Source organism: Anser cygnoides, chromosome 1 (genome assembly GCF_040182565.1).
Source record: "Anser cygnoides isolate HZ-2024a breed goose chromosome 1, Taihu_goose_T2T_genome, whole genome shotgun sequence".
Lineage (NCBI taxonomy): Eukaryota > Metazoa > Chordata > Aves > Anseriformes > Anatidae > Anser > Anser cygnoides.
Genome location: NC_089873.1, coordinates 65,377,803 through 65,390,377, shown reverse-complemented (window position 1 = coordinate 65,390,377; position 12,575 = coordinate 65,377,803). Strand labels below are relative to the sequence as shown.

At 40.2% G+C, this 12,575-nt stretch overlaps 1 protein-coding gene across 2 annotated transcripts in view; it reads left to right on the top strand.

The window, feature by feature from the left end:
* The window catches only part of KDM5A (lysine demethylase 5A), a 48,653-nt gene that overhangs the window by 22,540 nt on the left and 13,538 nt on the right, over window positions 1-12,575 (top strand). The window contains exons 14-22 of one of the 2 annotated variants that reach the window (XM_048058942.2): window positions 858-1,052; window positions 1,169-1,350; window positions 1,615-1,739; window positions 1,992-2,142; window positions 6,201-6,315; window positions 9,581-9,936; window positions 10,452-10,590; window positions 11,543-11,722; window positions 12,004-12,165. In XM_048058942.2, the coding sequence (XP_047914899.2) occupies window positions 858-1,052; window positions 1,169-1,350; window positions 1,615-1,739; window positions 1,992-2,142; window positions 6,201-6,315; window positions 9,581-9,936; window positions 10,452-10,590; window positions 11,543-11,722; window positions 12,004-12,165 (1,605 nt within the window). Of the gene's footprint in view, window positions 1-857; window positions 1,053-1,168; window positions 1,351-1,614; window positions 1,740-1,991; window positions 2,143-6,197; window positions 6,316-9,580; window positions 9,937-10,451; window positions 10,591-11,542; window positions 11,723-12,003; window positions 12,166-12,575 lie in introns of both variants that reach the window. The other variant, XM_048058932.2, reaches the window with a different exon arrangement.

Genomic DNA, 12,575 nt, shown 5'->3' with positions numbered 1-12,575 from the left:
ATAACTGTCTTTTGTTCTCCGTTTGAGCCAGCTCATTGCATGTTTTAATTATATTAGTCCATGTTCTGATAGCCATGGCACGGCAGAGCATAGCTTATGTGGATTCTTTTTCAGTAAGATGTCAGTAGTGTGTCCTATCACTATCCAGGGTTTACAGTTGGAAGATAAGATCACATCTGTAGTTTATTTATCTCCAACTTCTGTTTTAATACATTTAAATAGGACTCCTAGTTGTTAACCAGACATGTTTATTCATTCATCAGAGAAATTTTCTGCAGGATTGTCAGTGGTCCCTTTTTCTATGCTCATGATGTGGTCTGTGTATAGCCCCTAGGAAAACTTAAAAACTGACACAAGGCATGTGAAATTTCTTTTGTTTATGCAAAATGTAACCCAGAAATCCGTAGCAAATTCATCTAGTATTTAGGTAATTTTTTTTTTTTTTGCTTTAAAGGCCACAAAATGTGTGATACCAGTTTCGGTTAACTTTTAGTCCAAGCATAGTAATTTCCAGAGGGCAGTGTATTTCACCTTAGCAGAGACTGGCTGACTTCTTTATGGTTCCGGTTTCTGTCCACTGAAAGTAAAAAGAGCTTAGGACAGCTCTGAAATGTGTGTCTGTAAGTTAGGTTATGGCAGATGCCTGCCTGCCCCCCAACATGCCAATGGATATCTTCTTTATCCTCATCTGTGATAGGATTTAATGCTTTTGTAGTTGTCTCTGTCACGAAAGGTATAATGGTATTTCTGAGTCTCAGTCTTTCACAGGTTTTGTGAAAGGAAGGAAAGTAAGGGGTAAGAGATGGTCTTGAGATGTCTTTTCCCAAAATGAGAGACATGGTTTCTGTTTTTTGTAGCTTCCAATTGGACGTCAGTGTGTGAGTCATTACCGAAGGCTAGGACGTCATTGTGTTTTCTCCCATGAAGAGCTGATCTTCAAGATGGCTGCAGATCCAGAGTGCTTGGATGTTGGGCTGGCTGCCATGGTCTGCAAGGAGATGACATTAATGATAGAGGAAGAAACACGCTTAAGGGAGTCTGTTGTACAGATGGTGAGTAATAAAAGGCAACTCTTTCATTTTACTTGCAAAAGGAATTTTGCTCCCCTCTTCCCTTTCTGTCTTGCCTGGATTAGAGTTTGTAGCAAGTGTCTTATTTTTTTTGTTAGGGAGTGTTGATGTCTGAAGAAGAGGTGTTTGAACTTGTTCCAGATGATGAGCGTCAGTGCACAGCTTGCAGAACCACGTGCTTCTTGTCAGCTCTTACGTGTTCTTGTAATCCTGAGCGTCTGGTGTGCCTATACCATCCATCTGATTTATGTCCATGTCCCATGCAGAAGAAGTGTTTAAGGTACACAAGCGTGTTTTTTTTTAAACTTTTCTTCCAGATCCAGTAGTGTGCTGAAGTCCAGTGACCAAATATAACATTTGGCGATGCTTTTCTTCCTTTAATTGAAGAGTTTTTTATCCTCTTTGCTTGATTCTTGCATTCAAGGCAGAGGGTAGTTTACGTTTGTGTTTCTGGCCTTGTAGCTGGGAGAACTCAATATAAGCAATATCATGGGTTTTGTATGATCATTAATACTCTTGCTTGATTTTCTTTCTTCATCTCCAGGTACCGGTACCCACTGGAAGACCTTCCTTCTTTGCTGTATGGAGTGAAAGTTAGAGCACAGTCTTATGACACTTGGGTCAGTAGAGTTACAGAAGCTCTGTCTGCCAACCTCAACCACAAGAAAGGTCAGACTTCTGTTGTTCATTGCAGGAGTTTCAGGACATCCCACTTTCTTTTCCCCTGTGTTCTCATTTTAATGAGAGAAAACACTATGTATTGTTTAGTAGAAAAAAGAAATGAGCTAAACTGAGAGTGTAATACCACTCATCAGTGTGTATTTCAAATTGAACTAGCCTGTTGGAACGTTGATTGAAGGCTTTGGAAGCAATCTAAAATGTCTTTTGTTTCTGCGTACAAACTATACGCTATTATTACAGATGTAATTGAGTTGAGAGTGATGTTGGAAGATGCTGAAGACAGAAAATACCCAGAAAATGATCTTTTCCGCAAGCTGAGAGATGCAGTGAAAGAAGCAGAGACCTGTGCTTCAGTAGCACAGCTGCTTCTGAGCAAAAAGCAAAAACACAGGTAGGACAGGCTTTTCCTTAAAGTTTCTAAAGTTGTTATTTGGTTGGACTTGAAAATGTAAGAGCCCTGAATTTCTCACTTCCTACCAACTTCTTTTGGTGTTTGCCCGTAGTGCTCATTGACAGGTTGGGGAGACAAATACAGTGACACAAAGGGCCAAAAAGCTCTTGGAGTGTGTCAAACATACTGTTTTCCCCTGACCTATGTACTGAAATGTGAAGTCCTTCGGAAACATTGTTTGATCACTGATAAGGTATTTTTCTGAACGTGTGGGGACCTGTAGGGAAAGACAAACGGAGGAAACAAGTATGAAAAGTAAGTCTTGACATCAGTGTTTAAATTTTTGGCAGTGTGACAAAGTATGTAGCTTAAATGAAGAATGGGTTTATAAAACTGCTCTAGGAAAGAAAATGTTAAAACATTGGATTGCAAAGCCGAGTACATGAAAACTGGGAAATATTTGTGGTTGGTGAGGTAAGCTTCTGGTGTAGCATTTGTCAAATATTTATAATTTTGCCAGCTGTTCACAAGTAAATTGTAGAATGCTTTGTGCTGCTGGTAGAACTACTGGGAGATGAAGAGGACACATCTTGCCAGCACTGACTGGGAGAATGAGATCTTGGGGAGCAGAGAAATGCAGAGAGCAAAAACAGAGTCTGTAGTTTGAACCAGTTTCTAGTTGGCAAGGACCATGGGGGGCACTGATGTGTGGCTGAAAAATAGCAGCTTGCCTTGGTGGCTTCTGGCAGCTTAGTTCTTTGTATTGCCTGCCTTGCTATGGCCTATTGAGTGTTACTCTGTTCCCTGGCGCTACCTCGGCAATCTGCTGGATGTGTCCTCTTGTTCTGCTGTCAGTAAGCCTTCATCAGTGTGTTCTTCCTTCTCTTGTATACTTTCTGTGCATGGACTAAAAGTCCTGTAGTAAGGAATTCAGTCAGGTAACCACCTTTCTTGTGCCAACGGTTGTATGATAAACTTTTCTTAACTTGGATTTCCTATGTTGAATATATAAGAGTTGACTCTGTATTTTTGCATGCATAGTTTTTGGTGTAAAACTTAAGGCTTATTTAAGGGAGGGAGGTGAAAAGTAAGTACCTTGTTAATTATAATAGCCAGCTTTGCTACACAGGACCTAATGCATCATTGTTGCTTCAGTTCGAAAACTGAAATCTTAGAGTTACGCCACAGGCCCAATTACATCAGGTATTATACCTTGAAAACTCTTGTTTGGAATAGAGAAACATTTTTGCTGAATCTGAGCAGGGAAAAGAAAGCCCGTGTTTGTTTTTTATTGCTCGTAGGATCCTGCTAGCACAAAGGTATGGTCACTTAGAACTCTGGTCTGGGTGGAGGAAGCAGTGCTCCAGCTGTTGTATTGCCCTGTTCCTAGTAAACTTCAATTATTTTGGTAGTTCCAAGATGTTTCTGATCTATTGCTGCTGCTTCCTCTGCCAGCTGTTGGAGTATGTCAGCCTTCTCTCCACAGACGTGCTTCCAGTTAATTGGTGAATTTCCAGGGCTTTTGCAACAAGTAGATACGTTAGAAAGAACCAACAATTTTCAGTGGTGTATCTGAACTAAAATGAATCCCAAGGGTCAAGAGAAGACTTCTATAGCCTAAGGGTGGTTGTATGCTAAATTGCAATATGATACAAAACTGAGGTTTGAGCGTTTTTCTGAAGCAAAGATTTTGAATCCTCTTTAAACAGTGTTGGGAAGTTTAAATACAGAGGTTGCCTTCAGCTTGTTCTTTAACATTTATGTTCATACTTAAGACACTGAGATGGGTCACATTTACACAAAGGATAAGGTTATAAATAAATTAAAAATGAGTGTTGAAACTGAACTACTTGGCAGGGAATAAAGCAGCAATAAATTCATGATCCAGATGTAGCTAACGATGTAGCATCTGATGGTATATAAAACAGAAAAATAGGTGACACAGAACAGTGGCGATGGGTTCTATACCCCCATGCTTTTTCTCTCCCCTAATGCTGAAAGTTGGGAGTTTTCATAGGCAGGGGTAGTTGTATCTTTTTGTGCAGCGTGCAGTGCTGTGGCAGTCCATGCCTGGACTAGGGACAGAGCACCAGGGTGCTGTGGAAGGAGAGCAAGCCCTACTGCAGGTGTGTCTCTTGGAGCTCTGCGCTCCATTCATTGTCACACAAGAGTAGTGGTGGCACAGCAGGTCCAGTGCAGCTCCCCCTCCTTCTCACTGTCAGTCAGAGCAAGTCAAAGCCTGCAGTATTTTTTTCCTCTCTGAGACATAGATAGCATAATTATATGTGATGATTCATCTAAATTTTATATTTAAGTCCACGGGTTGAAAGACTGAATGTTGGTTTTCTTTAATGTAATAAAATGTAGATTGCTTAGCAGGGAACAGCTCTTCAGTGTTTAAAATCTGTCCTGCTAGCGAGACTGTTGTGCCTGCCAGTGATAATTTATACCAAGTGTTTAATTTGTGCAGTGTCACAACTCTGCTGCATTCAGCTGGTTTGTGACATTTGCTTCAAGTGATACTTGATGGAAGTGTCTTTGCAGGACATGTTCTACTCCATAGCAGTCTTTTCCTGTTGCAAGGCCAGTTTCATCAGTTCTCTGGCAACAAGTGAGACAGCTTTAGAAAATAAGACTTCTTTTCAGAGCTTATTGCTGTTACATATCCGAGAATTCTCGTCAGTGCCTGTCATGGCAGTCAACTGCTTGAGCAAGTACATACCCCACATGGATCTTTGAAATAGCTCTGGCCCTCAAGCTGACTACAAGGGAGGATCATTACTGAAATTAGTTCCTTGGAAATGTCTTGCTGCTATCAATTTAGAGATAGGGAATCAGTGTTACTTCTTTTTCCCTTATTTTTTGGCCCATACGGTTGCCTACATACCATTGTCAGCATTTTTGCATGTCTCTTGCTCAAAATCTGAATTGATGAGAAAGATTCTGCAGAAGTTGTGGCACCATCACCACTGATGATATTTAACTCCATGCCTTTCACTTCAATTTTTTTTTACAGTTCCCAGGTTTGTTAACCATAACCTCAACCAGTATCATTATGGGTAGATACATCCCTTGCTAGAGGTGCCCAGGACTTGAATTCTGAAGGTGTTCATTTCATGTATCAAGTGTTCTGAGACTTCTTCCATTTCAGTTTTTTTTTTGAATAGGTTTCTATGCTTGAGTGGTGGGTTTCTTTAGGTTTTGTTTTTTACTATATTCTCTCCTATGTGACACAGAGACTCTTATGAAAAAAAAACCTTTGCTTTCATCTGGAGGGGTTTTGAATGTGCCTTCCAGTGCCTTCAAGATGTGTAGGTCTTGTGCTTCAGAGCAGTCTTGTTCTTCATTTCTGTTTTCATCAATTCCTGACTTTGTCCTTACTATCTGCATCTGATCAACCTTAGTAATTTTTGGAGAGGTTCTTCCTTTTCTTTTCTTTTCTGTTTCCTCACATTTGAGGCATCTTGAATTACTTTATGTTTGAAGCACTTGGGACTTTATATAGTTCATGTAGCTGCATAATAGGTTTGTGTAGTTTGTTTACTTATTTCAACCAGTGGTATTTTGTGTCTGATCCACTGGCTTACAGGAGGAGAGAAAGCAATTCTACCTGCCATTTACTTGCCCTGGTTATCATATGAAGCTGTGACCAGTATTTTACCAAAAACCGTTTGGGATTTTTGTTCTAATCAGAGTTAAGTAGTTATGAGGAAAACAAACAAAACCAAAAAACAGACACAAACCACCCACCCAAATTCTATTCATGCTGCTTTTTGGGGCTATGTTCTTTTACTTATTTGGAACAAACCCAATTTGAAAGTCATCTAGACACTCCAAAGAATAGGGTAAACTCTCTTGAAGATGGTTAGAGGAATTACATTAAATCTAGTTTTTAAGATATTGGAATTCTTGGGAAGGCTTTTTTTGAGTTTTAAAGTGATGATTTTTTTTGTAATTTCTCAGTAATCTTGATAGATTTCTGTCAATGGGAGTAAATCCAGGGATCATTGTCCTGTCTCTTATGTAATACTGTTTAAATTTGTCCATTCACACAGCAGACAGAGCCAAGACAGTGGAAGGACACGGACCAAGCTGACGATGGAGGAGCTGAAGGCATTTGTGCAGCAATTGTTTAGCTTACCCTGTGTTATCAGCCAGGCCCGACAAGTAAAGGTAAGTTTGCATCTCTTCCTTGGTTATACTGTAAGTGTGATGTGCCTTTTGCTTTGTTCAGTTTGTTGTTGTTGTTGGTGGTGTTTTTTTTTTTTTTAACAGATAACATTGCCTGGTGTAAAGGACAAAAGCCTTTTCTTTAAGGTTTAGTCCTGCACTGACAGAGATGGATTGAATGGGGTGTTTCATAGCAAGTAGCTGCTTTGTAATGATATCTGTGAAAAAGTAAAATACTCTGGATACATTTAGCCTGCCTTATTGGGTAGTCTTAGCGTTGTCATTGAAGTTGTGCTGATGACATGTTGCCATCTGTCCATGATGGAATGGCAATATTTCCTGCTCATCTGCAAGCCTATCTCTAAGTGGGCACCAGTGGTGTTTGTACTATGCTAGCATGCTGGTGTAGTCCTAACAGCGTAGTATGTAGGGTTCGGTTTGGTTGCCTAAGCCTGGATATCTAGTGCCCTGTGAGTGGCTCTAAGCTATTTCATCTGGCCTCCATTGCCATTCTGGAAGAATACCGTATATCTTGTGTGGCAATCTCAAACAGGGGGTATCGCATGGTGGCCAGCACTTAAGGCAACTGAAACAAAGCATTTTATGTGAACATACACTTTCAAGGTGCCAGTTGCAGTGGACACAGTCAGATTTGATGGTCTTATAGGTAAACCAAGATAAAAATCCAAGAAAAAAACAAGATCCCTTCCACCTGTCACTGTCCAAGCAGCCCAACTTTATCTCAGTCAGCCAGCATCTTTAATGCTGTCTATAGTAGCGGAATTTCATATTAAATCATATCCTTCATATATTCTGGAGGTTATCCTGGTGTGCTCCTTTATGGGAGCAGGGAGGCAGTAGTACATTGGCAATTCTTCACATCAAATCCTTCTCAGCCTTTGCTTTTCAGGTTATAGCCCACTTAATCTGTATGCGTGGCCTGCATTTCTTGTCCTTCGTATATATCTGTGCACCTGTCGTTGAGTGAATCTAGACTAATAAGTGATCCAGATCATACTGATACCCCTGGTTGCCATTATCATTTATCACTCTGGCAGTTTTTGTCGCAGCAAGTGTTTTCAGCAGCAATCTTAATTTGTTTCTGTATCACTGATGAAATGTTAAATACTGTTTGGCCTACTAACCAACCTCTAGAAAAAAACCTTCAAGAAACATCCTTAAATAGTTTTTTCATCTTGATAAACAGTTCTTGATGCATGTCAACCATTTATTAACTCACATGATCTCTGTTGATACAGTTTTAAGAAGAATGTTGTAAAGTGCTAGATTTAGGCCTTAAAATTCTAAATATTCCCATTTCTGCAGCTACTTCTACATAACCAAGTATCTAGTTTAAAACATAATTGAGTTAGTCTTGTTTGAAAATTGTTTTTCTATTGAAGTGCTTACTAGTGTTGGTTAAGACCTTCATCCACAATTCTTTGATATTGATATAATGGAGAGACTTAATATTGGACTTTTCTTGTCTTGATGATATTGGTGGTGGTGTTGCTGAAAACAGGTACCGTCAGTAAGCTCTGTAGGACTGCAGGATTCCAATTATCCAGACCTGTTGACTCTAATCTTTATCCTTCAAAGACGTTTCTGAATGTTTCCCAGCAGTTAATTGAGTGGAAGGTATATGATAGGAAGATCTTAGTGCATTTCCTTCCAAATACAAAACAAAATACAAAAAATGCATTTTCTTGTCTGCCTTGTGAAATTTTATAATCTATCAATGGACCTGTAAGATTGTTAAGAGGCATTTGATTCTAATGTATTTAAAACCCGCTTCTAATTAAGACATAATCCATAGATGACAGAGTTGAGGGCATCTTTATACTCTTTGCCAGTTTTCTGATTGTCACTTATTATATAGCAGTTTCATGCTGTTGCATCCTTTTTCTGGGTGGCTTATTAAGGCTTTTTATCCATTTTTTAAACTCTTAACAGTTTTAAATTTATAGCTTTGTCTAAATATTTTCTCCCAGCTGGTCTCTCTATAGAGCTGTTGGGTTTTTTTGAGTGTTATGGAACTAGTTTTGTTGAAGTACTTTGTGCATGTGCGTGTCCTTGAAGCTTCAACAGTCACAAGCTAGTAAAATAGATAAATATTATCATTTTGCTGGTTAAAAATCATAGTCTTAGTTTTTGAATGAAGTCAGATAATGATCATTTATGCCTAAGCACTTGATAACTTTGAGCATGGCATTTGAATGCAATTATCCATCATAATGAATTGCAAAATAATTATCATGTTGGATGATGAGTATTTTCTACCACAAAAGCCATTATAATTATTAGACTGTAATAATTTACTGTTGTCACAATGGAACATTCAGCATATGTTCCCTACATCAAAATCCTTATGATGTGGGTCTTGTTCTTTTTTTCTAAATATCTTCTGGTTTCCAGACAGTCGTGAAAAGCAGCATCAGACAAAAAGGGCAATAAGCTAAGGGATAGGAAATGCAGGTTTTGCTCTTCATTCTGCTACTGAACTGCCATCAGTAATATCTTTCCGTAAGAGTCTCAGGAGTGAATCAATTGAGTGTACTGGTTGAATGTCCTTGAATAACTCTCCCACAGAGATACTTTCCTGTCAGTTTGCTTTCTTTGATTTTTTCATTGAAGTTCCAAAACATGAGGATGTGGACAACTGCAGCAGTGCAGCTGGATTTCTGTGAAGTTCTCCTTTCATTAGAGGGTGTTTGCATTTTCATATCTTTCCTTTCTAAGCTAAAACCCTGATGTGTTTATGTGGTGGGCGTACTTTTAAAACCTGACCATTGTTCTTTTAATGATATTTTAGTTTTTATGTCCTTGCATGACTCCAGCTTGTTCTTTTTCCTCATCGTGTTGTGTTTTGTTGTGCGTTACCATCATTAGTGTAATGCCTCCAACACTAAATTGAAAGGATGAGACGTTTGCAGAAGTCCCTCCTCAACCCACTATTTTAAAATTAACATTGACTGGGCAGTCCATAATATTCTGTTTTGTTGGGATCCGTAGTTAGTTGCAGCCATACTATTTTAGGTGCAGAGTTTGATGTAACCAATATGCATAGTGTATGAAATGTTACGCCAAATGTGTTTAGATGGTCTCTGACTTATGTCAGACTTGGTGGCTGTTCACATTGTTTGTAGAAGCTTTGACTGATTATATAATGATCCCATACAAATTCACAGCTGACCGATCCTGCAGTCAACCTTCTGTTCTGATTCTGTTTTTTTTTTTCCTAATCGCTCTTTACTGTACGTTACTCCAGAATCTGCTTGATGATGTGGAAGAATTTCATGAGCGTGCCCAAGAAGCTATGATGGATGAGATCCCAGACTCTTCCAAGCTGCAAGAGTTGATAGACATGGGCTCTGGCCTTTATGTAGAACTTCCTGAACTGCCAAGACTGAAGCAGGAACTGCAGCAGGCACGGTGGCTGGATGAGGTGAGGTCCACCCTCTTGGATCCCCAGAGGGTCACCCTAGATGTGATGAAGAAGCTGATTGACTCAGGTGTGGGCTTGGCACCACACCATGCTGTAGAGAAAGCCATGGCTGAGCTGCAGGAGCTGCTTACAGTCTCAGAGAGGTGGGAGGAGAAGGCCAAGGTCTGCCTGCAGGCCAGGTGAGTGTTCCTTTGCAAACTGTTCTTACAGTTCACACACTGCAGGGATTCTCAGCCTCTTTTGAGGAGTGTGGTGAAAAGTAGGGGCTTTGAAGCTGCAGTATATTACTTTGATTGCTCAAAAGTTGGAATTCAGGTTGTTAATGAGTTGCAGAAGACTTGACTCCCTGTTGTATTGTACAGTGGCCGGAGGGTGTGAGTGTTGCTGCTGTTTTTGCTGTTTACCCCTCTACCCCCAAATGAAAAAAAACCCCACACCACTGAGTATGCTACACAACAGTTTCCTCAATGTTAAGGAGTTCTGATGCTGTGCCCTTTTGAACTTGATTGTGCAAAGTCCATCAGCTTTCTGACCTGTGCTGTTACTTGGCAGCCAGTAGCACCCTCCCAGAATAGAGCCATGGTATCCTACACTGCAGTGTAGTGATGAAATTGCATCGCCAGCCTGTCAAATTTATGGCTTTAGTTGACTGGCATTTTGAGAGAAGGCTGGAATCGGGTTTTTCTTACTCTAGACCACGCCAAAGTATGATGGCTCTGGAGGGGATCGTGAATGAAGCAAAGAACATCCCTGCTTACCTGCCCAATGTGCTGGCACTGAAAGAAGCCCTGCAGCGGGCTAGAGACTGGACAGCCAAAGTGGAGGCCATTCAGGTAGGGGTTACAGCAGGGACTGGAATCTTCTGCTTGCATCCTTTTATTTAGACACGCTCTTTATTCCTAGCCCCTTTACCCACAAACGTGACCTGAAGGGAAACCTTGCTATAGCTGTTAAATGTGCTTACCATAGATGGTGTGCTTGAATTTCTTTTCTTCTTTTTGTGCTGCTGTTTCCCCATTGGCTATCCAATTTCTATTTCCTTTTCTTTTGTGTGTTTCATGGGGGACGTAAAAGCTGACAATTTTGTTATGATACAAATGTAACTCTAGAGGGGCCTTATTTATTATTGAAACTGTTCTACACACTGTCACTGGAAATACTCAGCTGCAGTGGAGGATATTCTGCTTAAAGCTTTTCAGTTTTGGAGTTGGCTGTGGAAATGTTTTTATTCTTCTCCCCTAAATGTGTTTAATAAATTTTTGTGGTGTAAGATTTAATGGCACTGATGGCAATTTTCTGTCTTGAAATAGATGAAGTTATGGCATCATTAGTTCAGTAGAACACTCCACTTTTCTGTTGTCCTACCCAGATAACTTAGTCCAAAAGAGACATGGTTTCTGTGATATTCCTATATATTAATCTCTGGACTGCAACTGTTATTCTTGTATCAGGTATTCATTGGGAGCTGAAGCAAGAATCCCAACTGACTTCACGTCAGCCCCTCAGATATTTAATTTATCTTGCTGTGGAGCAGATAGGATTTAAGACTGCCATCTAGAAATGAAATGTCTTACTCCCTAAGCCAGCTGGCCATGTCAGAACAGATGTTAAAATAGAAACCGTGTGAGATGGAGTTTTTAAAGTAACAGTAAGATTGAAACCCCACTCTCCTTTCCATTTTGTTCTTATTTTCGTCAGTGACTAAAATAGCGTATGGCTTGAAATTAAACCGGCCACTGATAAAATGGTAGAATCTTTGGCTTAGGGAATTTTCTTTTACTCCAGAATGGGAGCAACTATGCCTACCTGGAGCAACTAGAGAATTTGTCTGCCAAAGGCCGCCCGATACCAGTGCGTCTGGATGCCTTGCCACAGCTGGAGTCACAGGTAGCTGCTGCACGGGCTTGGAGGGAGCGCACAGGAAGGACCTTCCTGAAGAAGAACTCAAGCTACAGTCTGTTACAGGTAAGCAACAGACAGCTCAGTGTCGGACTTCAGAAATGGATCTTGATGGTCCTCTGCAGTCTGAAGGGTTCAATTACAATAGATTCCATTTCCGTTTGCTAATAGAGTGTAATAATAAGCTTCAGCTGTACTCAGGTGAAAATGGAAAAGGCAAGAGGTCTGTGTTTGGTTGGTCTTGTTTTATGTGTAGACAACCTCAAACGTTATGTTCCTTTTGAAGGAGCGCATTAAAACTGTTTCTTGGGACTAACTGACGGCATAAGTTTTCTTGTTGGTTACAGGTTCTGAGCCCTCGGACTGATATTGGCGTTTATGGGAGCAGTAAGAATAGGCGGAAGAGGGCAAAGGAGTTGATGGAGAAGGAAAAGGAGAAAGATCTTGACCTGGAATCCCTAAGTGAACTGGAGGATGGGCTGGAGGAGGCCAGGGACACTGCAGCTGTGGTAAGGAGCAATGAAAGGTAGCGTCTCCAGATACCTGGGTTTAACTTGTCTCTAATCTGTGTAGAAATCTTATGGAAAAACAGATAAATGAACCTTGCTGAAACAAACATCTCATAGTATGTATGGCACAATAATATAGTTCAGCTTTAATTGCAGCGAAAGTAGAGGGAAGCATAGTTCAGAGTGTAAGTGCAGGTGTGTAATATGAATCTGGCTACGTGGATGGCTTACATGCTCTTGGTTTAAAATGTGTGGCTGTTCATCAAATATTACTAATATTATTTTGACAGGATTTCAATGCATACGGAATGAGCTGTATCTCTGCCTTAAGCAATATCAACACTTATTTGGTTAGTTTTATGCAGTATGCCAAATCGAAGTAAATTCCATTTCAGGTTGTTTTGGCAGTC